The sequence below is a fragment of the Hyaena hyaena genome, unplaced genomic scaffold, assembly GCF_003009895.1.
Source record: "Hyaena hyaena isolate Hyena2069 unplaced genomic scaffold, ASM300989v1 scaffold_157, whole genome shotgun sequence".
Taxonomy (NCBI): Eukaryota; Metazoa; Chordata; class Mammalia; order Carnivora; family Hyaenidae; genus Hyaena; species Hyaena hyaena.
In genome coordinates this window covers 1,514,640-1,541,010 of record NW_024080789.1, presented here as the reverse complement: position 1 = coordinate 1,541,010, position 26,371 = coordinate 1,514,640, and the positions used below count along the sequence as shown (strand labels likewise).

The window sequence follows — 26,371 nt, the reverse complement described above, 5'->3', positions numbered from 1 at the left end:
GAGCAGAAAACCCAGTTAGCTCCAAAGCCCGGTCCTCACTCAACAGCATCTCCATTCCCTGCACTCCTGAAGTAGATCCTTCATAGATCCAAATAGATGTGCGCTGCCATTTACATTTTACAGTTGAGGAAAATGAGGCTCAGAGAGTGGTGGCAGCTTGTCTGAGAACACACACAGGGCCAGGACGCACGCCTCAAGCTGTCTGGACTCCGAGCTTAACTCCTCTGCACACTGGCTGCCCGGAGCCCTGGAACATTCTCTCCTTGAAGAAGGTGCAGAGGGCCTTCTAGTTTGTGCACGCTCCCAGCACCCGTGAGAGGTGGAGCCTGGCAGAGAACATGCCTGGCCAGGCCTCCTGGCACCTGGGGGCAGAGCAGGAGCTGAAACCCAGCCTGCGGCTGCTGCCACTTCGTAAGGGAGTGGATCTGGTTTTGGGGGCGGGAGGGTCTGGCTTCACGTGGGACTCTCGTCTCCAGCTGAGGGAAGATCGTGTCTGAACACGATGTCCAGGCAATGGCTGGGCCTTCCTCCAACCACGCCCCCGCTCCTCCTGTAACTTCACCGCATCTCAAGGCAAAAGCAAAAACACGAATCTCCTTCCCCTTCTGAGTTCTGGCCTCAGCTCCTGTGGGCACCATGCCTCCCACAACCACGCCGGGCTCCCGGGGGCCCTTGGGACGTGGTGCTGGAGGACAGGGCTGGCTGGCAATGACCCCAGAGTGGTACGCAGGGTGCTGGGGGTGCCTAAATCTAATTGCCTACCTCTCCGTAGGGCCTGGATAGGACCTAGGGGGAGGAGAGGATAGATGGCCTGTGGGGGCCACTTTCCAGGGAACAGCAACCTTGCAGGTGACTCCTAGACCTTCTGTCTCTTACCAGCCTGCCCTTTCCTCCTGACATCATCAGAGAAATGAGTTCAGTTCTCTTTTCTACTCGCTGGCAGGAATAAGTGCTCACTCTAGGTAGCTTACTTCTAAGGCAAGCCTGATGGCACAAAGACACAGACAGACAGACACACACACACACACACACTGCACACTATTGCCTTGGACCTCAGGTCAGAGTGGCTACCTGGCAAGGCTAGGCGAACCCTCCAGGGGGCCTTCATCAGCCATCTCGGGTTTGGGGTCAGGCAGGGGGATGATATAGTCGTTGTCACCCTCGTTGGGCTGCACCGCAGTGTAGAGCACAGAGCTGGTGTCCAGGGGAGACCGGAGTCCGTTGAAGCCAGGAAAGCGGGCTTGGGACCGAAGGACGGCTGGGTGGTCACTCCTCAGAAACTCCTCATCCACCTGCTGGTACTTCTGCTCCACAGGAAGGGAGGACCCGAGAGAGAGGGATGTTCAGACCAGAAATGCCTGTGGGCATCATCTAGCCCGAGATGCTGACCTGGCCCCTCCTGCCTGTGTGAATAAGGCTCAGAGAGGAAGGAGGACTGCCCAAAGCCACACAGCCCCGCGGCTCTCCCACCTGGCATCTCACAAGACCGGGTGAGCTCAGGGACCCCCAGGGAGGGGGCAGTCAGCAGACTAGTGCCCGTGACCCTCACACTTCCCCTACTTCAGAGTAGACAGGTGTGGGCTCTCACCTCGCCCCAACCTCCTTCAGTGGGGCCTCAGTTTCCCTAAATTTTGAATGGTGACAACGCATTCCATCTCTCTGGGCGCTGAGCTGCAACTAGACATGGGTGGGGGGACTGTGGTTTGGAACAGATGGGGAGAGGGAGCGTGTGTTCCCCCTCCCTGAACTCCCTCTGGGGGACAAAGCCCTACTGGCTTCATTTGCCTCGAATGAGCCCACAACAGGGCCCAAGTGGTCAGGCCCTTCGCAGACGCGTAGACGGGGGGTGTTCAGACTTGTGAAGGAGACCCAGGCCGTGGCATGGGTGCGCAGGCGTGAGGAAGGATACAGGAGGAAGGGCACTGTAGGCATCGACTTCCAAGCAGGATTTCATTTCAAAAAACTCTTGTGCCGCTAAGATAAGTGCCACTCACAGCTCCAGCCCGTCCCTTACTAGTACCAACAGGGAAATTGAGGCCCAAGAAGTTACAGGTGGTCCCTCAAACACCAGCATGACACACAGAGCCTTGTACCCAGCATCTGACTTCTGGACCAGAACTCTCCATTTCGCTGCCTCAACATACCTTTTTGTACCCCTCACCCAGCAGCCTCTCGAGAAGCAGCACCAGCTGGGAGAAGGGAGGCCGGATCTCAAACTTCTCTTCCCAGCACTTCTGCATGATCTCGTAGCTGGGGAGAGGCGCATGGGGGTCAGGGTCTCTGGCTATGAGACTCTGGCCTCCGCCGCCTCTCAGAACCAGGTGGGCATTGAAGGGAGGTTGAGAGGACAGGTGGATGGGGACTGTTTCTCCCATTTCCTCAGCAGGCCCTCCCCACACCGGTGGTCCCGCGGGCTTGACCTTGGTGAGCACATGGCCCCGGGCAGGTCTGGCTGGTCATAGTTTTTGTGCCCTGCTCTGGATGGCTGGGCACGTGACCCCAGCTGAGCCCTTGACAGTCAGCTTGGGGCCTTTTACTCGAACTACGGTGCAAGCAGTGAGGGGGTGGCCCTGTGGCCTGAGAACCAGGCTAGTGCAAAGGAGAGCAGTGCCCAGGTAAAACAAAAGATTCCTGATGGCGGCATCCGAATGCCTAGATCCAGCTATACCAAGAGTTTTCTAGCTCTCGGAACTAATCTATGTTTACCGTAAGCTGGTAAAGTTGGATATCTGTGATTTGCACCCCCCAAGAGAAATCCTCCCAAAGGCTCCACTCACATCTCATCAGAGGCATGGGCAGGCTGGGCCATGCGGTAACCCCGCTTGATAGCATTATAGAACTGCTCGTTCATGGGCAGCTCTGGGTAAGGGGTGCCACCTGTCAGGGAGGAGAGACAAGACATACACAGGCTTAGACGTGTTGGAAATGGGGCTGGTGCCCTATCTCTCTACGGCACAGAGAGAGGGTGCAGTGGCCTCGGCACTGGGAAACGTAGGCTCCTTTAGAGGCTCTGGACAGAGACTACAGCTGTCCCCAGAATCAGAGAACCAGAGAACCCCAGAGTCAAATAGACTTTCTGATGTCACTTCCAGACCCCTTGATAGATGCGGAAGCAAAGAGACCCAGGGAAGCCAAGGGACTTGCCACGGTCATGCAGCAGCGAGAAAGCAGCAGAGCTGTGACTCGAGCCAGAGCCCTGACCACTGTCCCAGGGTCCTGTCCCATGGCCCCACCAAGCTGGAGGTGTGAGCGGTCAGGGCGTTGTGCGGCTGAGGGCTGGGAGAAAAGGAAGGGTACCAAGGGTGAAGATCTCCCAGAGTAGGATCCCGAAGGACCACACGTCACTCAGGGTGGTGTAGAGGCTGTTGAAGATGCTCTCAGGAGCCATCCACTTCAGAGGCAGGAAGGTCTGTGGGAGGAGGCAGGACAGCACTCAGGATGAGGCGGGCCAAGCCCCCCTCTGCACCTGGGCGCAGGGGGAGGAGGTCTGGCCTCCTTACTTAGTAAGGCCCCCGCACTGTACTCCCCGGTCCCGAGAGTCCGCCTCTGCAGGCACGCAGATCCCACACCCATCCCCGTTCTGGCCAGAGGATCAGAAGGCTATGTTTCTTTACCCACAAGCAGGTCACATGGCAGCCTCTTCCCCTAAGGAATAGCCCCAGGGGTCTGGGGCCTCTTACAGAACCACCCTTCTTCCTGATCCCGTTTGAGGCTTGTGGCCGGGTTAGTAGAGAGCGAGAGAGCCAGGGACATGCCAAGGTGCCACCCAGCTCTCACCCAGATGACTTAGATCTCTTGGGTCTAAAGCCCCTTCACCTCTGGGGTTCACTGTCCCCTTGTGGAAAGTGGGAACATGAGGGGCAGGCAGGATGGGCACCAAACATACATTTAGCCAGCTCCCCTTCTGCCTTTCCAGGACCCAGGACAGCTGGCTCCCCACCCCGTCATGACCAGCAATTCGGAGCCTCTCCCCACCGCCCTGACAACCTTAGCATCTCTGTTCTCTCCCACTCCATGCACAGCTGGTGGCAAAGCCTGTCACCACAAGGTGCCAATCACGCTGACCAAGAGGGAACCTGTTCCCAGGTCCCACAGGTCAGGGAAGGTACTCACGCTGCCTTTGGAGATATAGTTTGAGTCCCGCATGATGTCACGAGCCAGGCCGAAGTCACAGATCTTGACCAGCTTGCCCTCGCAGATGAGCACGTTCCTGGCTGCCAGATCCCGGTGGACGCACTAGGTTGGGGGAGGTGGGAGCTGAGGCCCGGGGGGCAGCTGTCAGACAAGACCTCCCTCTCCAGGGCTTTGGGGGAAATGCACCACGGCACAGGCACGAGAGGCCACACGGCGAGGGCATTGGCCGTCCTCACCTACTGGAGGGGACGCAGCTGCCCTACGGAGCTGTGTGCTTGGAAGAGCCTGGCGGGCTGGGTGGCCCACCTCTCCATGACCCTACTCCGCCCGCCACAACCACACGTACGTTCTTGGAGGCCAGGAACTCCATGCCATTGGCCACCTGGTAGCTGAAGCCCACAAGATCCGTGTAGCTCAGCACTGGGGACTCGTTGATCAGAGTAGCCCGACAGGTCCTCTCGGGAGCTAGGGGAGAGCGGAAGTTCACCTCCTGTCTGTGTCTCCTCATGGCCTCCAAACCCCCAGCCCTGTGATTCATAGAGGCTGCGTGGCCAGTACAGAAAGCTCTTAACCCTCCAAGTCTCCCACAAAACGAAAACAATTTCCAAATATCTAATGTAAACCTCTCCTACCTTATCAGTGCTCTCCTCGGCCAGAAAAGCCGTTGGCATTAGCCCTGGGCCACCTTTGCTCAGCCTGACCTGCCCGCTTCTCAGGGACACCAGGTCAGCCTCGGACCTGCCATGTGCCAGCGCCCCAGGGGGCCGGGTACTCCTCCAACCCACCTCCTCCCCTCTGGATCCAGAAATAGAGGCTCACAAGGGGGTTCTGCCACAGAGCAGCTCTGGGCAGGCGGCTAAGCTCGGTTTCTGCATCTACGAAATGGGTACGAGGACGCCTTCCTCCCAGGGTGGTTGCGGGGCCGGGCGTAAGAAAGGCTTTGATGAGAATGCAGGGTTACGTAGACGAGGGGGTGGTGCACAGGCGCGTACCCACCTGTGGGGACGTAGTTGTCATAAGGGGCCATGTAGCTGGAGGACTCGATGTCTGCATATTTGATGCCTCCTTTCATGTCCAGCATGGGCACGTAGTCCACCGACTCGTCCTTGCTCATGTCCATGTAGCCACCGTCACTCTCCCCAGGCAGGGACACATGGCTGGGGCAGAGAGGAACTTCACAAGAGAGGCCACGGGCTTTCCTCTTCCTTGCCCTCCCGGCCCTGCTCACCCCGGGGGCCCACCAGGCCCTGTCGCCCATGGACTTCTTCTTTCTGCTCCTCCTCCTACAGCTAGTCACAGCCTGAGTGGCCATGCAGTGAGCTCTCTCCGCCAGCCTGTGGGACCCTAAGCTGGGCCCTGGGGTGCTAAGAGGACACAGACGCAGTTGTGTCCCCAGGGAGCTCATGCCTAGGCCTGATCACAGCACCCAAGCACGAGGGTCATAAGAAAGCCGTGGAGCAAGGTGCCTTTCTGTGGCCTCCACATCCGGCCGTGAGGCCCCGGAGGCCCCGGGAGGCTCCAGCCAGAGCCCAGCGTGGGCATAGAACTGCCCCAAAGCCCCGCAGCACCAGCTCCCGGAGAGCTACGGGGCCACGTGTGCACGTGTCTCTAGAAGCCGACCAAGGACCGGAAGGAAATCCATCAAATGTTGGAGAAGGACAGGGGTGAGTCGTCATGTCTTTGAATGACTTTCTGAAGTGTGTCTTGTCTCAGCAATGAACACATCTTGCTATTGTCATCAGCAGCGCTACGAAAAGTTACTTTTGGAGAAGAAAGGCGTTGCGTTGCCCATGGGACACCGCCCACCAGAGACTGTGCGCTAGAGACTGGTGTGCCCAGCAGCGGGCAGAACACCGTGAGCTGCGATGGGAGTGGGGCCTGGGAGCCGAGGGCCCCAGGTGTTCACCGTGGATGGACAGGGTGTCACAACAGAGGGACCCAGGAGTCACATCCACAGAGAGTGCTCAGCACAGGGCCAGGCCCCTGCAGACAGCCCATAGGTGGCAGCCCATCCCACCATGACCATGACCAGAGTGTTAGGCCAGGTCTGGGGCGGCCAAGCCCAGGGTCTCAGACTGACTTATGAAAGATCCCTGGCTCCTACGCCCTGTCTACACCCCGCTAACCCCCCACGGCCTCAGCTTCCGGCAGGAAGGGAGTGAGCAGGTGCTCCTCTGGGCTCCCCAAAGGTTCAGGCCCCCAGACAGCATCTGTACCTGGGCAGAGGGAGCCCCACGGGCAGGGCGTTGCTGTAGAGCTCGGCGCTGGGCGGGCGGCGCTTGTCCGAGCAGCGCTGCAGGAAGGTGTGCTTGTTGCGGTGCAGGTAGTCCACCAGGTCGCCATAGCGGCAGTATTCCGTGATGATGTAGATGGGCCCTGCGGAGGGACAGGCTCAGCAACAGTCCCTGGGAGGCCACAGACTCCCCATGGGGGCCCTGAGGCCGATGACAGGCTGCACATTGGAAAGGCAGTCGGGTAAGACGGCCAAGGGGCTGTAGCACCAGGCAAACATGCCTCCCTGACCATAAGCCACATACTTATTCTCCCTGAGCTTTATTTGCCCCATCTGTTAAATGGGACCGATCACACCCACCTCCAAGGGCTGTCATGAATGTTCATAAGAGAACGCCTTTGTCAGCACGGCTCAGGGCCTGGCACCTAGCAAGCACATGGTATAGATACCACCTACTTATTCTGGGGCCCAGGATATAAAGTCAAGGCAACTATTCATTATCAGGTTCCTGGACAAATTGAAATACAATACATTTACTTGGACTCAGTCCGTGGGAACTTGAAGATATTGATGAGAACAAAAATTTTGAAAGGGGTGATCTTGCGGACACGAATTGGCCCATGTATGCAACATACTTCTGTATTTTATTTCAGTTGCACAATACTGAGGAAAATTCCAAATCTCACAGTAAACAGTTGCAAACAACGAGAACTTGTTTTTGTTTTTTTTACAGCCTAACTTACAATCAGAGCTTCAAATAAACATACCGGCTGGAGAGGCTTTATTCCATGATCTGAAATGAAAGTCACTGCCAGTCAGCCTGCTGGTGGTCTCCAAGTGTAGGGAAATAACTCACCTCACCGGGCTTGTGATTTGTTAGTTTGTAAAATGTACTGTGAAAATTTAAAACCGTCAGAGGACCCGGAGCGCCTGGCTGGCTCAGTCAGGCATCTGACTTCAGCTCATGTCACGATCTTTCGATTCAAGAGTTCAGGCCCCACAAGGGGCTCTGTGCTGATGGCTCAGATCCCGTTTCAGATCCCTTGACTCCCTCTCTCTGCCACTCCCCCACTTGCATGTGCGCTCATGCACACTCTCTCTCTCTCTCTCAAAAATAAATCAACATGTAAAAAAAAATATCAGAGGACTCCCGGGTTTGGAAATGGCTGACCCAAGGAGTCCTTGGCCCTTGAAGGTGTTGTGATTCTGTGAGTTTGTAAAGTCCACCCCCATGTGGGTCTGTGAGGTGAGGGCACTGGACAGGATGGGTGCGGACCCTCCAGCTGGAGTGTCCCATTGTCTGTGGACTGAGGAGGGGTGGGGAGGGGCTGGGCTTGGGCTGTTGGCATTTTCCAGAATCCTCTGGGGGAGTGGTTTTGGTACCTCCTTTGGTGCAGGCCCCCAACAAGTTGACCACGTTCAGATGGGGTCCAAGGTGACTCATGATCTTCAGCTCCGACATGAGGGCTTGCTTCTCGCTGCTGCGGGCTGTGGCTGAGGGGGAGATGGGGCCTCAGGCCTGCCCTGTCCCTGAGGCCCCAAGGAAGCCCCTCTGCCCCACCCTGTGCTGGAAGACCCAGATGGCCTAGGGCGGTGAGGACCCACGTGCAGGGGGAGGAGAAAGAAGATGAGAACAAGGTCAGGGAAGGAAGGAGGTAGCAGGAGGAGGGGACAGAATGAGGAAGGCTCTTGGACAAGGCAGAATCCAGAGTGGTGCTGGCCACCAGGTGACCAGACCACTAGTGCCCAGCAAGTCAGAATCAGGGAGTGCCCGGATGTGCGGGCAAGGGGCAGGGGTGTGAGGGGCCCAGATGCAAGGGAGGGGCAGGCTCCCGGGACTCACATTTCAGCATTTTGACCGCCACTTTCATCGTGGCCTGGGAATGGCTCAGGCCGTGAGCTGTGGCCTCCACCACCTGCCCGAAGGCTCCGGAGCCGAGGGTGCGTCCTGGGGAAGAGGCAGTCCCTCAGTTCCTGCCCACCAGGAAATGGTACCCCCCTCCTCCCGGAGGCCAATCCCTCAAGCCACCTGGACTTAAAGTGTCCCCAAGTGAAGGAGCCTCCTGACACCACAGTGTTTGGCAGGCCTTCCTGGTGTCTCATCCAAGTTCTGCCTGCTTTCGGGTCCACCTTTTGTCCCTGGAAGGCTTCCTCCTACCCCGGAAGGGCACTCAGCTCCTCTGCATGCCTCAACCTCTCCAGCTAGACTAAGCTCAGTCCCGGCATGCAGCCTGTCTTCCATTAATACTTCCTCTCGAGCCACAAAGGGGTCCCGGCTCACATAGTCACAGGATCATAGGACCTCGATGCTGAACGGTCCCTAGGGGATCACCTTGCCCCATTGTATGAAGGGGGGACACGGAGGGCCAGAGAAGGCAGGACAGCAGCCCCAGGTCTCAGAGCTAGTCATGGTAAGGCTGGACCACACCTCAGATGCCCTTCCCACCCACCTCAAACCCAAACTGCCCACGACCACTCCCTGCACTGACCCAGCACAAGCTGGTCCCGTGGCAGCTCCCAGGTAGAGTCATAGGGCAGCTGCATAGGGTCCACGTAGATGTACTCGTGGCCATCAGAGCTCACAGATTCGATCACCTTCCATCGGATCTCATAACGCGGCTTCTGTAGGACCAACACCGGGGAGGGATCATTAAAGGCGTCCTGGGCTCTGGGCCCGCTAGCCTGTAGCCTCTTAAGGAGCAAGGAGCAGGAGCCCTGAGGCCCAGGGAGCAGGGGAGACGTATTTGAAGTCCCACAAGTCACTCATACAGCTCCGCTCCATGGGCTCAGTGAGAACTGGTGCCAAGAGGCCGTAGTGGGGTCATGGCCGAAGAGCGGCTAACGGCCAAGGGCCCGGCTCATCAGAATCTCCTCACCAGCTTCTCCCAGAGCCTGGGTGCTCCCCAGTTGAGTGCAGAGGGGCAGGCAGCCTCAGAAACTGACACGGGCTAGGGGCACTCGACTGGTCATGGACAGCCCCTTCCTGTGCCGGGTCACTCTCAGTGGGAGTCTCAGAAAGATGTAAGCTTAGAATGGCAAAACCATAGGATGTTGAAATCTCAGAACAATAGAATCATGGGTGCTGATCCTAACTCAGGGATCTTAAAACATTGGGATTGTAGAATGATAAAACCTTAGAACAGGGCATTGAGGGGCGCCTGGGTGACTCAGTCAGCTAAGCATCCGACTTCAACTCAGGTCATGATCTCACGGTCCATGGGTTCGAGCCTCGTGTTGGGCTCTGTGCTGACAGCTTGGAGCCTGGAGCCTGCTTCAGATTCTGTGTCTCCCTCTCTCTCTGCCCCTCCCCCACTCATGTTCTCTCTCTGTCTCAAAAATAAATAAACATTAAATAATTTTTTTTTAAAGAACAGGGCATTGAAATGAAAGGTTAATGGGACTGGAATGCATTTCATTAGAATCCTGGAGCGGGGGGGGGGTCTCTGGGGGTAAAAGGTGGAAGAATCCTGGAGTCTATGTAAGTCCACCCAGAAAGTGCCTCGCCCTGTGGCTGGGATGGGTGGGGCTGACATCCAAGTAAGACCCAGGAGGGCAGAGCAGAGGCAGGGGACCCCCGATGGCTGGACCAGGCCCAAGATGGCCCTTGCTGCTGGGGTCGGGGGGCAGCTCCGACACCGGTATCATTCTCCATCATTTTACACCTGCCCTGTGTGCCAGGATGTGGACAGATCCTGCAACATTCAAAGATGGCAGGGTGCTCCATACAAACAAACAAACAAACAAACAAACCAGTGTGCCAGTCTGCACCCATTAGGCAAGAGTGGGAGATTACCTTCTGCCAGAGCATGATGAGGATGATGAGGGAGATGACTGTGAGGACCACCAAGGCCAGGATGGCTGAGATCACCACCACCTTGAAAGGCAGAGCTGGAGGTGGAGACAAGAGCCGGCCATAAGCAAAGAGGGAGCTGGGCTCACCCCACCACTGGAAACACAAATCCCCTCTCCCTGTCCCCCTCTCCACTAACCACGGCCTGTGAGGTCAGACTCACAGCCAGTCCCTCTGAGCCAGACCTTCAGGATCTCCCATAAGTACTAGTGCCCGTAAGTAACAGCTCAGATCACTGCGGGCCCCCATCCTCCTGAGCTCTTGCAGGGATCAGTCTGGCCTGACCCATGTCTGACATGTCTGACCAGACCTGACGTGTCTGCCAATGGCTCCAGATTGGATCCCAGCTCCTGATGACTGGACTCACCTGGCCTCTGAATCTATGCCCTTGCTGGGCTGTCACAGCTGGGACAGAGCCTGACCAAGGGGCCAATGGACTGAGTGATTGAGCTCCCACAGCCTGATGAATCCAGGCTCTTTCCTCCTCTGCTTCACTCGGAATACCCAGCAGCATTAAGGTAGCGACAGGAGTTTTAAGGTGCGTCCCCCAGGAACCAGGGGTAACCAAGGAGGTCTAACTCTGGGCCCCCAAGCCCCAAGTCTCCTCCCTTAGGCCTCAGCCTCTTGGCTGCACAACTTCTCATTCTTTCCCCCTCCCTCTGCATCCATCCAGCCCAGACCCTCATCTGCCCTGCCCTGACCCACTGGCCACCCATGGGGTCCATGAGGACCTTGTTCCCTGCTCCTCTGTCTCCCACCTGCCCCTCTCGGCTCCTCTGGAGGCCTATCCCTCCTCCCCAGTGTCGCAGACCAACATCACTGCTCTCCTCCCTGTCCCCACCAGGTCACACATCCCAGTCCCCGGAAGGAAGACTGAATCTTCCAAGAAGCCATCTGAGAACAAAGAAGAGGCTTCATCCAATCATGGTAGATTCCCTGTGAGCTGCTACACAGCTTCCCCTCCAGGTGGCCCGTAAAAGCTTTACTTCCGTCCTGCTCCAAGTTGGAGGTGCCCGCTTGCTCAGGGATACACGTGTGTGCACACGCGTGTGAATGAGATAAGGTATAAAAGCCTCCCCCTATCCCATCCCAGGGCAGGGGGCTGGAGGCAGCTGTGTGTCAGAGGCACATGTGTGTGCAAGCCCACCGATCTGCCACAATGCCTCACGAAGCCCTCACACTCCACTTGCACTGGCTCCTGCCTACCCCTCCCTGACCACTCCCCTGACTCTGTCTCCCCTCTCCAGCCCCTAACTACACACACACTCTGTGCTCCAGCCAAGATTTCTCTGATCCCACTTTGCCTCTGGGCTTTTGCACAGGCCATACCTTTTTACTGGGACAACATTCCTCACCAGGCTGACTCCCAGGTATCTTTCAGGTATTGACCCAAAGCTTCCTTTTTCCCAGGACACTTTCCTGAATTCCATAGCTGGGTATGGAGCCCCTCCTCCCTCTAGGCTTTCCCCCCAAAGTACTGACTCCTGCAGTGGGATTGCCTGGTTCCTTCTCTGCCTTCTCTCTGGGCTGTGGGCACTAGAAGGGCAGGCAGGGCTGAGCCTTCTCCAGTGAGAAGCTGGAGATTACCATTACATTTCTATTACTATTATGTTACTATTACTATTACATTACTATTGACTGAAGAAGGAAACGAGTGGGTAAATGAAGTACAGTCAGACAGGTATATTCATGCACAGGGACTAGCAGGTAGCAAAAGCATCCAGGTGCTGGTAGAGACTATTCACATGGACAAGAATTATGCACATCTGTGTATCTGCTCACAGACATGCATTGTGCAGTGGGCCTCGGTACACTGATTGTGTTTGCACGCTTTCTTCCACAGAGAGGTACGCTGTAACTCTATGCTTACAGACACGCCCACATGCATAGAGATAGTACGTGCATCGTTTGCACACTTGCATGGGAATGGTGCGTGCACACGTACATGCATACAGACATACACTCATAGGTCTACATATATGATGAGGGATTGGGCAGATTCACATTCATGGTTTGTAAACATGCGCTCGGTGGGTGGACACATAAAGGCAGGTTTCATGCATGCTTGTAGGCATACACTCCAGCTACGCTCGTGTGTCTGGGGATTGGGCATTCTTCATTAGTGGGTTAGAAATCTACACTTGGAAGGTCTGCACCCACGTGCAAGGATCAGGGCTGCTCATACACATGGCTTATGCCATGCATCTAGCGAGCATCCACTGTAGCCATGGTTTACAGGCAGACGCTCACGGATGGACACGTGTGCCAATACTGTGCTGCTGTGTGGCTGTGTAAGCGCACACTCTGGTGGGCTTCACACTGCCCCCGAGTGCCCACAGACACGCGGACTCCAGCCCCCTGAGCTCACAGGCACAAATCCAAGTACGGCAGGGTCGCGGTGGGGGCGAACGGTCTTCGGGGGCCACCAAGGCTGCAGGACTCACAATGTGGCACCACGGTGACCTCCTGCATGTCGTGGCCCAGCAGGTTGTGCAGAGTGCAGCGCACGGACAGAGGCTGATCCACACGACGCAGGCGCAGTGTGCTCACCACCTCGAACTCCTGATCCTCAGGCCAGTACGTGACGTTAGTCTCCAGCTTGCTCTCCTCCTCGGAACTGTTCCCCAGGGGCGTGGGCGGCAGCTCGCGCGGACATCTGCCGGGAAAGCCAGTCGGGTCAGCTTCCAGTCCAGTCCCTTCCCTCTTCGGACTGGGACACTGAAGCCAAAAGCAAGCAGCGCCACGGGGCGGTGGGGGAAGGAGGCTCCCCTCACCCCTTCCCCGCCCTGCACCCCGCCTCCAGTTCCTGCTCTTTCCCACTGCCTGGTCCTGAGCTCAGTCCTCTTGTGGCCCCTAGACTGACCAGCAGGGGGCGCTCCTACCCCAGAACGGAGCGCTCTGGATTGCAAAATCCACTCCTTCATTTGATCATCTGAGTCAAGGTAAGGAAACGGACACTTTAGGTCATATAGAGACTCTTCAAGAAGCCACATCTCCTAGGACTGGGCTCCAGCCTGGAATAGTGTGCCCAGAGGAAGGGGCTGATCTAGATGACCTCCACTGGGTCCTTCCGGCCAGCTGTGGTTACCCTGGGAGACAGAAGCCCCAGGTCTTTTTTTTTTTTTTTTTTTAATTTTTAATGTTTTATTTATTTCTGAGAGAGAGAGAGAGAGAGAGAGAGAGAGAGAGAGAGACAGCGTGAGCAGGGGAGGGTCAAAGAGAGAGAGACAGACACAGAATCCGAAACAGGATCCAGGCTCTGAGCTGGCTGTCAGCACAGAGCCCGACGCGGGGCTGGAACCCATGAACCGTGAGATCATAACTTGAGCCGAAGTCGGATGCTTAGGCAACTGAGCCACCCAGGATCCCCCAGAGGCCCCAGGTCTGCTTACCTTTTGAGGTCACTGCAGGTAGACCAGGTGAGGTGTGGCTGGGGCATGCCCCGGCCGCGACAACGGACTGTCTGCTCCCCGCTGGCAGGATGGTTTTCACTCAGCTCCAGCACACGGACAGGCACTGTGTGGAGAGAGCAGGAGGCCAGGAGGTGGGGAGGTCAGAAAGGACAGTCAGGGAGGACCTGGCCCAGGGTCTCCCTGGGGCCCGGGGGGGGGGGGGGGGGCTGCGATGAGGGAGCCTCAGGCTGCAGGTGAACATTAAATACCAGGAATCACTGTGTGAAAACTGACAGATTCCCCTTCTGGATACTTCAAAGGGAAAGCCTCAGTGGGGTGCTAGTCTGTCTCTAACACCTCTCTGAGACTCGCTAATCTTCCCTTTTAACAAAGAGGGAACAGGTCTGAGGGTCAGAGAAAGCCCTGGGAAAGCGAGAGCGCGGAACTAGAATTTAATAGCATTGCTTTGTTTTCTCAGAGTTTATTTTAGTGGCTGCTTTAAATTTGTGACATGTGACGCTGATTTTCCATCTACAATTGAGAGGTTACATTCTCTTTCAAAATAACTTTATTTTTAGACAGTCAATTGACAAAACAGTAAGTCATCAGTGTGTCATTCCCTTGCTAAAAACCCTGCAGTGGTTGACCATTTCAGTTACAGTTAAGAGCCAAAGTCCATACGGGGCCTCTAGAGGACTGTACAGTCGGCCCTTCTCCCAGCCCCCAATTACCAGGCATCAGCTTGGACCTCACCTCCCACCCCTTCCCCCTCTCTGTTCCAGCCACACAGGCTTTCTGCTGTTGCTGCTGGGTGTTTCTGCTGTTCTGCTGTTGCTACTGCTTGGTGGGCCCTTTCCCCAGGAGCCACGTGGCTGGTGCCCTCACCTTGAAGTCTTCACGCAAATGTTGCCTTCACGAGGCCAACTTGATGAGGCTATTTAAAACTGCAACCCTCACTGCCTCGTGCCCCGCGAGCTCTCAGTCCTATCTACCCAGCGTCTTTTCTTCCACAGCACTCCTTACCTTCTAACCTTCTACGTAAGTTGCTGGGGTTTTGGGCCTGCTGTGGACTGTTTGTCTTCCTCCAGCAGGATACAAGCTGCCCCAAGGCAGGGACACAAGAAACTTGAATAGACTGGTGTATTGTTGTTCAATAAATATCTATCTAATTAGTAGTATAGAGTAAGTGTCTGTGAGGAGGAAAAGTCAGGGCATTGGCATGCCAATGCCTGAGGTTTTAGAAACACCACTCTAGCCCAGTGGCCTCTTTGTATAGCTTGAAGACCAAAGAGGGGATACTCTGAGTTCCCCCAGCAGTGGAAGTGTTGGAGCTCAGCCTAGAAGCCAGCCTCCTCCTGAGTCCTCAGCTCCCTCTCCTGCTCCTGCTCCTCCTGTGGGTGGGTGGACAGTGTAGGGAGGGGGAGTTGAGGGAAGCAGGGGTTGAGGGGGAGGCAGGGTGGAGGGCTCCTCACCATTGACCTGCAGCTGGAAGGAGATCTGGGCTTCCGCGTCCTCGTGGAAGGCCCTCATGGTGTAGTGGCCAGCCTCAGCCACCTTCACCCGCACCAATGTCAGTTCTGACACATACCTGGGGAGCAAGACAGGCCAGCTGCCAGAGCTGGAAGGCCTCGTACGGTACCCCCCAACTTCCTTGCACAGACAAGAAAGACCCAGGGAGGGACAGGGGCTTCCCAAAGTTACACAAGTGTCGGTAGCAAAGCCAGGACTCACATCAGTCTCCTGAATCCCCACCTAGGCTCCACTGAGCCAAGAAGGAGCATTGGGTGGGATGAGGAGGGTGGGGGAAGGACCCTTTCCCCCCACCCCTCCCACATCTCACTCCTGCAGAAAGGCCTGGCATTGCTTTATCAGTCTGCTCATCAGCCTCCCGGCCACCATCCATGCATCGGTGGTAGCGGCCTACCTGGCACCCTCTTCCCTAATCATCTGGCCTTTTTCTCTTCGCTGGCTCCCTGCTGGCCCCACCCATCACACGGACGACTAAACATCTAGATGATCATCAGGCCGATGTCTGATGGGAAACCCCACAGATGGGAAATTCTAGGAGGGAGGGAGCAGTCTATTTGGATCTCTGCAGCATCCCCGTGTCTGGCATGGCACCTCGCACATAGCGGGCTCTCAGGAAAGGTGCATGTAGGTTTACCCGGTGACTGAAGGCTGTGGAATGGAGTGGGTGGGCTGCTGCTCACCGGGTCTCAGACACATTGCGCGTGGACAGGGCGATCTCGCCGGCGTTGGAGTCGCCTAGCGTACGGTTGTCCTTGAGCCACATGACAGTAGGCGGCGGGTAGGCCTCGAACACCACCTGCAGAGTCCGGCTGCGGTGCAGCTCGGCGAATTGTACGGCGTCCAGCTCTCCCAGCAGCTGCACGTATCCACTCTCTGCAAGGGGCGGCTGTCAGGGGCGGGGCCAAGGGGGCAGGGCCGTGCCCGGCTACCAATAGGGCAGTGTCTCCTGGAGGCGGGGCTCCCGGAGGCAGGGCATCGACTGAATCCCAAAGAGACCCAGCCTTCTGGGGGCGGTGCTTCGGGCTTTAGGAGCTGAACCAGAGACGGAGCTGGGTTTGACGTTGGAGCTGAGACTGAAGCAGAAGCAGGGCCTGAACTGAGGGGTGATATTGGTTTGGGAGCCGGGTATGAGATTGGGACTGGGGTTGTTCTTACTGGGCATGTTCTGACTCAGGATTGCGGCTGGGATGAGGTGCAGCATGGTTGAATTTGAGGATGGGGCTGCCTGGGCCTGGGATGGCAGTTAGGTTTAGAAATCGGGTTGGGGCTGAGGTTCTGGCTAGGCAGAAAGCCTAGGCTGGGACTGGAGTTGGATTTGGGACTGACATTGTGTTTTGGTTTGGGTTTATCCTGGAAATAGTCTTTGGTTGGTACTGAGGCTAGAGCTGTCCTTGAATGTGACTGACAGTACCCCGGGGCGGTGACAGGGTCTAGGTCCGGCTCAGAAAGAGGGTCGGGGCTAAGCCCAGGGCACGCACCAACCACAGTGACATTGATGGACTTTTCATCTCGATGGTCATTCACACTCTCCGACACATTGCAGATGTAGGTCCCTGAATCGCCAAGCTCGGCATTAGGGATGTGTAGGATGGAGCGTATGTGGGAGGGCATATTGAAGAGGAAGTCAGTCACTGGCTCTACCAGCCGCCCGCTCTGTAGGGACAGGTGAAGAAATCCCCCCCAAATCAAACCGGGTCCAAGAAGTTAGGCTGCAAGTCAAGCTATCCATCCCTCCCTGGTCCTTCCTCCAACCCCTGGCCCAGCATTACCTCCATGCGTGGGTATGTCCATTCAAAGTTGACCACCTCATTTCCGGTCACAATGCACATGATGGTGATGTTCTCACCCTGGCGGACTACAGTCTGCACTGCATTCACTGAGACATTGATGGATGACACTGATGGAGAGAGATTAGCTTAGGGCTGAGGAGGTCACCACCAGCCACTAGCACTTCATCTTGGGGATAGGGTGGGGGTTCAGAGAGAGAAGAGATGACTGGTGTGGAAGATTCATTCATTCAACATATATTTATTAAATAATTCCTGTATGCCAAGTACTATTTTAAGCACTGGGGCTTTAGCAGTAAATATGACAGACAAAATTCCTATCCCCATGGAACTGACATTCTAGAAGGGATAACCAATGTATTCTCTGGGCATCTAAGTATAGAAGAAATGTGTGGAGCACAACCATGTACCAGGTAGCCTCTGTCTTTAATCCTCACAATAATCCCACTAGGCGAGCAGTCACTATTTCCCCCATTTTACAGAGGAAGAAGTAGGCTCAGGGAGATTGTGTGCCTTGTTCAAAGTCACTCAGATGGGAAATGCACAGCTGGGATTCAAACCCAAATGGATCGAAGGCCTGTGCCTGTGCCTTCCCCACTGTACAGCCCGACCCTGCCACTAACATTCCCTATAACCCCTGAGTTTCAGATTTTTCATCTGTAAAATGGGGAAACACTGCCTGCCTTCCAAGACTACAGTGAAATCCAGTGAAAAACGGAATTGCACACTTTGTAAACTGGAAAGGGCTATACCTCTGCAGAGAGTCACATTTGCCTCTGCTGAGCATCGGGCCAGAAGAGGGGCTCACCCTGGAGACTGTACACATAGTAGGCTTCAGAATCCACTTCCCTGTCCCCGATGGTGGTTTTGCAGACATAGGTCTTGTCCTCGAAGATACCGGTGAAGCCACGTTGGTGGTCGTAGGGGATGGGCAGCGGAATATCCACTTTCTTCTCATGCAGTGTCACCACCAGGCTCGGATCGGTCACTCGGCATGGAATTGTGATCTCAGTTATTTCCGTGAGAAAGATGAATAGGTCCTCAGCGAAGACCGGAAGAAAGCCTATGGTGGGATCTGCCAGGTGTGGAGCCAAGAATGAGGGCCAGGGTGGCTGGTTTTCTGGCTATCCCCTGAATTTCTGTGTGTGACCTTGAGCAGGTGTCTTCCCCTCTCTGGCCCTCAGTCTTCCCTTTATAGAATAAGGCTGCTCTCAGAGGTCTCTTCTAGCTTTCCCATTCGATATGGTCAGCACGAGGGCAAGAAAGAAGGCAAGCCACAAGTCAAAGGGCAGCTAGTACCTGGAGCTTGGAGAATGGGAAAGAGAGGATGTGGAGGCCCAAAGAGAGCATATCGAAGCCTACTGAGAATGCACAGTTCTTGGGAGCCAGGGATGGGGTGGGCTGGCAGGGAGCAGTCAGAGACCCAGACCAAGGGGTGGGAGTAAACATAGTCCTGGGCTCAGCCTGGCCGGATTCTAAGCTGGCTTGTGTCTCAGCATGTTCACTAAGCACTCCCAGCTTCCCCCAGGCACCTGCAGCTGAGAAGAGAAGTCAGGGAGTGAGCTCACTGGCGAGGGCCCTTACCTGGCACAAAGATGTAGAGCCGTTTTCGTTCAGCAGGCTCCGGCCCATGGGAGCTTGTGTAAGTGCAAAAGTATTCCCCCGTGTCTAGCCCAGTGACATTGGTCAGTGTTAGTGTGCTGGAGAAGGTGCCATCCTGGTTCTTGGCCGTTTTCTGCAGGGGCTTCTGGGACATGCGTTCCCACACCACCGGAGCTGGGCCCGAGCAGGTCAGAATGAAGGTGCTGGAGATATTGAGGACAAGCTCTGGCCCCGGAGGTGTGACGACCAGGCCCCAGGAGGCCTGTGGTCCCAGCAGCAACAGCAGCGGCAGCAGCAGCACCCAGCCTTTGGGAGAAAAGGCATCGGATGTCAGGGCCCGGGAGCATCAGCACCTCGCCTCGCGGCTGACCCTGGGGGAGGTCACATCTATACTGTCCTTGAAGAACACACCTCCCCAATCCAACAGAGACTGGAACTCATGGCCCTAAGCACTGTTTGCGCAGTGCCTGGTCCTCAGGGACTCCTTCCAGCCTCCTAGCCTCCTGATCTTAGTGCCTCTCCATCCTCAGCCTCAGGGTCCTTCAGCTATGCTGCGTTCGGGCCGTGGCCGTGTTCTCTGGAGGCATCAGGAAATCCTCGGGAAGCAATTCCCAGGCCTCCAGTTCCTGCATTACTTCCCAGGTCACTTTCTGAGCCCCTTCCCTGCAGCTGTCCCGGCTGCCCAGGTTCCATCCAAAGCCCAGAGGCGGCCTTGCTTGGGGAGGGTGGAGCCAGGTAGTTCAGAGTAGGCCAGACCAGGCAGGAGAGATTCAGCAGCCACTGCGAGCCAGAACGAACTGGGGTGTGTGGTGGGGGAGGTCAGGTGATTGGTTCCCCTCCCCCTGCTGATATCCTCTGGGAAAGGTTCTATAAGCCACGTCCCCCAGACCCATGCGTTCTCAGCCAGCCAGTCAGCCATCCTTCATCCTCGGTAGGCTGTCAGCTGGTCACTGGTTGCCAGTGACCACTGATTGACTAGCTGGTTGGCTGCCCAGCCCCTGGAGCACTGATGGCATGTAACAGGCAGCAGTGAGGGAAGGGTGTGCTAGAAGCCCAGCCAGGCCTTAGGAGCTCACAGCCAGTGAGAGATCCAGGCAGGGGAGGGGAGTCCCAGACCGGAAGCAAACCAGCCAGGCTGATACCAATGAGTGCTTAGAAGAGGTGGGAGACGGAGGGGACTGTTAGCAAGAGGGGTGAGGGTAGCCGATGAGGGGCCATGGGGTATGGAGGGCTGAACAATGGATTTGAGCTAATGGCTCTGGACAAGCAGGGGTGCGCCAAGGTTTCTGAGCTGAGTGGGCAGGATAGAAGAAAGTCTCCACTGAGAGCCACTAGAAGGGCAGGAAATTGAGGTTCAAGAGCACGGCTGTGAAGAGCAGGGCTCCCAGGCCCTGGTGCTATCATGCACCATCCTTGCCAGCTCCAGCTCCAGGGTTCTGCTTAATGACTCCCAGGGCCCCCTGCCCCTTTGATGACAGGCACTAGCATAGCACTCAGAAGCTGTGGTGTACCTACCTTTGAGGACAGGAGCTGGCATGGCGCTCAGAAGCCACATGGTGTCCTGCAGAGTTAAACAAGGGTCAGGGCTCAGGGTGAGCAGAGTCATTTCGAAGTCTGACTTAGCACGTAGGTCCTGCAGAGTAAAGCCCAGCCCGGCCACCCAGTCTCCATGTCCATGGGGCTGAAGTCAAAAACCACCCGTGTCCCATTACCAAGAGGGCACTCATGCCCAAGGGTCCCCTCCCCCTGCATGGGGCTTGGCCTCGGGGTGCCTGGACCCTGCCTTGTCTCTGCCTCTACCTCTCCAGTGGCCTTGGCTGAACCCGGGCTTCTCTGGGCCTTAGTTTCTCTCTATGTACAGTGGGATGGGGGACTTGGGCTGGATGGCGTCCAGCGGCCTGCCAGCTCCAACAGCCAGTCCTCCGGGTGACAGTTCCAATACCAGGCTCTTATCTGCCAGGACAAATATTTGGGAAAGCGTGATGAAAGGCGTGGGGGAGTTAGAGGGGGTAAGCCAGAGCCCAGAGAACTCCCACAGGCTCCCACAAGCACAACAGGAAGTGGAGGCGGCTGTGGGAAGGGAAGCGGGGGAGTTGGGACTTCGGAATGTGGGGGGGGGCACCCCCCTTGCTGGGCCCCCTGTACTCAGCCCCTAGCTGCACAGGGAGGCCCAGGGGAGAGGGGCCAGGGGGTGGGCCCAGGGGAGGCCCCACACTGCATGGCAAACCTTCGAAGGCCCTTGGAGGCTACTAAATCCAAGCCTCCCACCTCCACCCACCTGCAGTGTCCAGATGGGGAAACTGAGGCTCTGTGTGGGAAAGAAGTTTGCCCGGAGTGATGTAGCAGAACTTGTCCAAGAGGGAGAACATGTCCTTTGGAATGATAGAGGCAGAGAGAGACACACACAGAGACTGAAGGAGGTAGCAAGAGACAGAAGCAGGGACACAGAGAGACAGACTGAGTTAGGTGGGTCTTTGCTCCATCCCCGCCCTAGGCAGCCCCATCTGAGGGTCCCAAATAACCACCAGTAGCCAGGCTTACAAGAGTCTGCCCACGGCATCGACAACAAGGAGGCCAGAAGCAGACAGGATCACAGAGCAAGAAACGTGGGAAGTGACCACATGACCAGGCAACAGGGGGCCTCCTGGTGCTGCGGGTAGGCTGACTTCCCTGAGGGGCTGCCCAGCCGCACCCACCTTGCCCTCACTCCACTCACCATCTTGCCCCTTTTACTCTCCCATCTGAGGCTGGGGTCCCGGTTCGAGCCCCAGCACGGCTCCCTTCTCTGCCCTTGCTCTCTCTATCTCCTCAGCTCTCTATGTCTCCAGCCCTCAAAGTGGGATGATGGGGAGCTTCCCACTCACAGGGCTGGTGGGCCCCAGTCTCCCCTCTGCCCAGCACCCCAAGAAGCTCCCTGAGCCACTCTGTTCTGCCCTCCCTCTTCCTCCTGTCCCCCCATTCTGGCCTCCCTGAGAGGTTCCCCTCATCTCTCCCCTCTCCTCTCTCCCAACTGTCCCACACCCGAAGCCCAGCCCTTACACAGCACCCCCACTCTCTTCCCTCCTGCCCCAGCTCCTCCAGCTGGATGCCAGGCCTCCTCCAGCAGGAGGGAGCCGCGCTGTGGCAGAGCCAGCAGCCCCCACGGAGGCCCATCTGCCCCTTGGTGGGTGCCCCTCGGGCTCCCCCCTTCCTGCCCGAGATCTCAGCCAAAGAAAATCATTAGCAGCCCAGGCTGGGGGAGGGGGTCATTTCAGCCTCCCTGCCCCTCCCCTCCCAGCCTCCCTGGCTGGCCACACTGTTTATTATTCTAAAGGAGGAATTTGTTCGGCTGGCCTGGAGATGGGAGGTCACTGTAACCAGGGCTGGCCTGGCTCTGGAAGGCTGGGCCATGCGGGCTGGGCCCCCAGATCCCCTGACCCTGGCTCCTCTCCTGCTGGGCCTCAGGCTGGGGGCAGCTTAGATTCTTTGAGACTCTGATTGAGGAGGGGCCTTCTTGAACAGGCAGTGGCCCAGAGAGGGACAGAATCATGACCTAGTCACACAGTGAAAAGGCAGAATCAGGCTAGGGAGAGGATAGGTTGGGCCGAAGAGCTCAGAGAGAGTGTAGACGCCCCAGGGATCTGGGACTAACTTCTCTTCCTTAGGAAATGAGCATTTTGGCTCTAGTCACAAGGGAGCACAGACTTACTGGGAGACTCAGCAAGTCCCCTGCCTTCTCAGGGACTCAGTTTCCCTATGGATACAGGGAGAGGTTCGGACAGGTCAATTCAAAGAGCTACCCCTGTTCTAAAACTGCTTTTTTGACTGTCCAGAGAGAAGGTTCTAGTGACTATTATTCCTGCTGGGGTGGTTTAGGGAGGTGAGGGCTAATGAGAAGGAGGGGGCTACATTAGTGAGGCTGGAGTCATGTGAGAATCCATAACCCGTCTCATTCCATGGATTGAACCTCCGGGACCATTTGGTCACAGACGTGCTGTGTGGACTTTGACGAGTTGTTTCCCTCTTTGGGTCTTTCTTTTCCCATCTGTACAATTAGGAGTCAGGCGGTCTTTCAGGGGAACTTCGAGACAAGTAAGCTGGTCATATGGGACCCTCAGAGGTGGCATGGACAACAGCCCAGAGGAGGACAGGAAAGGACCAGAGTGGAGTTTGGTGGCACCCAGACCTAACGTCCCAACCCATCTTAGATGACTCCCTGGTGGCCCCCGTCATCTACCTAACGCCTGTGGACCTCTGTGCCTCCCAGAGGCTGCTGTGGTTCCAGCCAACCCCAGAGAGGCCCAGGCAGCTGATTTGGAGGTTGTGGGTTTGCCTGCGACAACGCCCCCTTCTTTAGGCGGAGGGCTGCATCCCAGGGAGGAGCCCCCCGGGGCAAGGTGGATGTCACAGTCAGGCACCCTCTGATCTGCCATACTCTCCTGCCTGGGGAGGCCCCCGAAACCGAGAGAGGGAGGAGACTCTCAGGAATCCCCCCCGTGGGCCCTGAGGAGAGTGCTGAGTGCCAGGAAGGCCTCATGATTCCTCTCAGTTTGGCCAGATTAGGGGGACAGAGGTCCCGAGGTGGAGTAATTGCCCAGCTCCTCACAGTGCATCAGAGGTCCCCCTTGGGGGAGCAGAAGGAGGACCTCGAGTCCAGGGGAGCAAGCACGTTTGGGGATTCCATCCGAGCCCTGCCTTCCCTCCTTCTGGCTCATACGAGTCTCCACTCCTTTCCCACCACCTTAATCTAAATAAATCCAGTCCCTCTTGGCCACATCCGCCAGCAGCAGCTTCCCTCCCTCGGGGTCCCTAGACTCCCACGACACAGGGAGGCCAGGGAGGGGGACCTCTGTGGCTACCGCAGAGGGGGGCCTGCATACGGTGAGCATGCATGCACGCAGCGCACACCCCGGCCTGCGCACTCACTCACACGCTGCTCTGAAACACATCTGTGTGCAGCGGGCCATGTGTGTGCCCAGCCCGCGTGCAGGCGCTCAACTTGTGCCTGTGCACACAAGACCCGCGCGAGCACCCGCCCCCCTCCAGCACCCCCCCCTCCAGCACACATGTCAGCACACGTGCGCACTGCCCGGCCGGCCGCCTGCATGCCGCCCACACGCCCATGGGAGTGTGCACATGTGCAAAAGCTGTGTGCATACGATATGCACAGAGCATGTGCAAGCAGCCCCAAACACACCTGCACACACATCCACAATGCCTAACACAAGCCGGTGCGTGTGACACATTCACTGGATCTGCTGCCGTTCTGAGCTCTTGACATCTATCGACTTACTTGCTCCTCAGCCAACACTGAGAGGTGGATACAAGGATCATTCCTGTTTTAGATGGGGAAACTGAGTCAGGGAGCACTTATCCAACTTGCCTGGGAATGCAGAGCAGGGATTGCACCGCAGCAGAGTACTCTCCGCCACCAGCTTCTCCACTTACTTGGTACGGGCTGGGGAGGGAGGGTGGATAGAGCCAGATGGCATTCACAGTTGTTGAGCTGAGAAGCCACAGGACTTGGTGATGGGTGCTGGGGTGCTGGAGCAAGAGGAGCTTACACGAGCCCCCACTCCTGTTTCTGACTTGGAATATTGGGGGCCAGGAGTGTGTGTGTGTGTGTGCTGGGGGCACCATGCCATTTTCAGAGCTGAGAATGAGGCAGACGGGCAGGACTGGGAACTGCCACCCAGCTGGTGTAGGGTTTAGAGGGGCTGTGGGCACCCGAGTGGACAGAGGCCCCCTCGGCCTGGTGGCAGGAGCGGGCTGGGCACAAACAGCAGTGAGATGGGGATGGGGGAAGGCATGCTGTGGGGAGGAGGGGGTTGTCGGGGCAGGCAGTGGCGGGCGCGGGCCGGGGATGCTCTGAATATACAAGATGCCAGAGGGAGGAGGAGGCCAAGCCATGGCGTCTCAGGGTTAGAGTCCTGGAATGTCAGAGCTCCAAGGCCCTCAGGGATCGTGTATCCAATCCAGCCCTCTTCCTGTGCCCACTGCACTGAAAGGGAAACTGAGACTTAGAAAAAGCCAGGGACAGGTCCCAGTATTTTGGCCTCGGCAAGCTCAGGTCACCTGACCAGGCAGCCATGGCTCTGGCTCTGGCTCTGATATGAGGCCCGGGGGTCTCCGTCCCCTGCCCACTCTGTCCCCACAGAATGCCCCCTGCCCTGCCATGCACAAACCTTTATATGAAAGTCACTTTCCCTGCACTGTCCCAGCCAGGCAGGGAATGGGAACTGCGACTCCGAGAAGGTGGCTTACTAAGTCACAGGCAGAAGCGGGACAGTGACTTGAGTGTCTGGCAGAGAGCCTCATCCTCTCCTCTGTACACCTCACTCCACTCTGCCTTGGTTTCCCCACATGCACACAGGATGGGCAGGGCTGTGGTGGATGCACTTGCAGAGGGGCTGTGCTGTGGCTGCCGGGGACCTTGCTCCAGAAGGCAGCTGTGCAGGGCTGGACCGCTGGGGTGGAGGTGGGGGTGGGGCGCCGGGGTAGGGCCCTGGCCTGGATGTCATGACTCAGCTCAGAGAAGGCAGCCAACTTTAGGCCTGGGAGTGTGTGGGGGCAAGAGGCATCTGGAGCCAGACCGAGTTCTCCTGCCAGCGCCTGGGAGAGCACGTGAGTGAGGGCCACACTGGCTGGCCCTGCCAGGTTGTGGCCCACGTGGCCTTAACCCAAGTGAGCTTACGTGAACTCCTGCAGCGTGGGTGGGGGAACCCCATCCCGGGAGCCACAGAGGACTGCAGGGTCCCCTGGGGACAGGGAGGCAGTTATAGGTCGGGGGGGGGGGGGTAGAAGCTTGGGAAGGGGCTCCCACCTGCCACCCTCAAGCCTGTGCTCCACTTCTATCTGTTGGTAAAGTTTCAACACTCCTCTGCACAGTGAATCCCACCCCCTACAAACCTCAGGATCGCATCAAGGCCCCAGAGAGTAAGCAACCTGGCCCAAGTCACACAGCGATGCAGCTTGGTCAGCCCGGCTCTACTCTCTGCTGTGCTGCTTCTAGACCCAGGGGACCTTCATGTTTCAGGTACCAATGGGGTCCCCCAAACACAGCAGCATAAATGGGCTCTAGCTGTTCTGGAAGTCCAGGTGGGTGGAATGACAGTGCCAGTTCCAGGGACTGTAACTCTGATCCCCCTACCCCTACGACATCCAGCACAGGCTTGGGGGCTGCTGGCTGTCCCACTGCACCTCCCCCTTCTGTCTCCTCACTTCCAGTCTGCCCCCTCCTGCCTGTTCTCACACCCCAACCAGAGGGACTTTTCTGTCCCTAGGAAGGGGCTGGCCTCTTAGCTCAGCCTTTAAGAACCTTGGTGCCCTGGCCCTGCCGACAGCTCGCTCGTCATGACTGACACCGGGAGGTCGCTGCCTTCCCAGCCTCCCCAGGGCCCAAGTGAGGCCCTCACACTCGTCACTCACTCTGTGTTCCTCTCCCCAGGAGGCCTCCCCAGGGACACAATGGAAAGAAATGACCTATTTTCTGGAAGTTCAAAATAAAACGAAACATCTGTCTGGATCAGAGCCAGGCTGATAAAGAACGGACCGATCCCTCCCCCCTACCCGAGTCCAAGCCCCCCCTTCTGCCACACACCCCCTCACCCGCCAGAGTGTGAGTGCTTGGGGGTGGGGGGTACTGCAGGCCCAGCTACTTGGAACAGCTCGTGGGAAAGCGCTCACTGTGTGCTTCACGGCCACTGGGGGCCCAGGGGAGGGGGTCTGGGTCCCCACACGGCTGGGAACCAGCCCGAGAAGGAGGTCAGTGAGGGAGGGACGCCGGCTGCATGCTCCTGTCCACCCGCCTGCTTGCCGGGCAAACACTTCCTGCCTCCTCCGGCGCCTCTCTGGCCTCCCTGCT

At 57.1% G+C, this 26,371-nt stretch overlaps 1 protein-coding gene across 1 annotated transcript in view; it reads right to left on the bottom strand.

Moving 5' to 3' along the window:
* Positions 1 to 26,371, bottom strand: part of PDGFRB (platelet derived growth factor receptor beta) — a 37,795-nt gene that overhangs the window by 2,166 nt on the left and 9,258 nt on the right. The window contains exons 2-22 of the mRNA XM_039239498.1: positions 20,044 to 20,089; positions 18,511 to 18,834; positions 17,735 to 18,001; positions 16,909 to 17,036; positions 16,618 to 16,792; positions 15,820 to 16,012; positions 15,082 to 15,197; positions 13,610 to 13,733; positions 12,662 to 12,873; positions 10,161 to 10,255; positions 8,857 to 8,989; positions 8,211 to 8,315; positions 7,751 to 7,861; positions 6,351 to 6,510; positions 5,131 to 5,291; positions 4,481 to 4,599; positions 4,114 to 4,236; positions 3,298 to 3,409; positions 2,778 to 2,877; positions 2,145 to 2,250; positions 1,072 to 1,304 (exon numbers count right to left, since the gene is read on the bottom strand). Coding sequence (XP_039095429.1) covers positions 1,072 to 1,304; positions 2,145 to 2,250; positions 2,778 to 2,877; positions 3,298 to 3,409; positions 4,114 to 4,236; positions 4,481 to 4,599; positions 5,131 to 5,291; positions 6,351 to 6,510; positions 7,751 to 7,861; positions 8,211 to 8,315; positions 8,857 to 8,989; positions 10,161 to 10,255; positions 12,662 to 12,873; positions 13,610 to 13,733; positions 15,082 to 15,197; positions 15,820 to 16,012; positions 16,618 to 16,792; positions 16,909 to 17,036; positions 17,735 to 18,001; positions 18,511 to 18,834; positions 20,044 to 20,083 — 3,137 coding nt within the window. The 5' untranslated portion in view covers positions 20,084 to 20,089. The remainder of the gene's footprint in view (positions 1 to 1,071; positions 1,305 to 2,144; positions 2,251 to 2,777; positions 2,878 to 3,297; positions 3,410 to 4,113; positions 4,237 to 4,480; positions 4,600 to 5,130; positions 5,292 to 6,350; positions 6,511 to 7,750; positions 7,862 to 8,210; positions 8,316 to 8,856; positions 8,990 to 10,160; positions 10,256 to 12,661; positions 12,874 to 13,609; positions 13,734 to 15,081; positions 15,198 to 15,819; positions 16,013 to 16,617; positions 16,793 to 16,908; positions 17,037 to 17,734; positions 18,002 to 18,510; positions 18,835 to 20,043; positions 20,090 to 26,371) is intronic.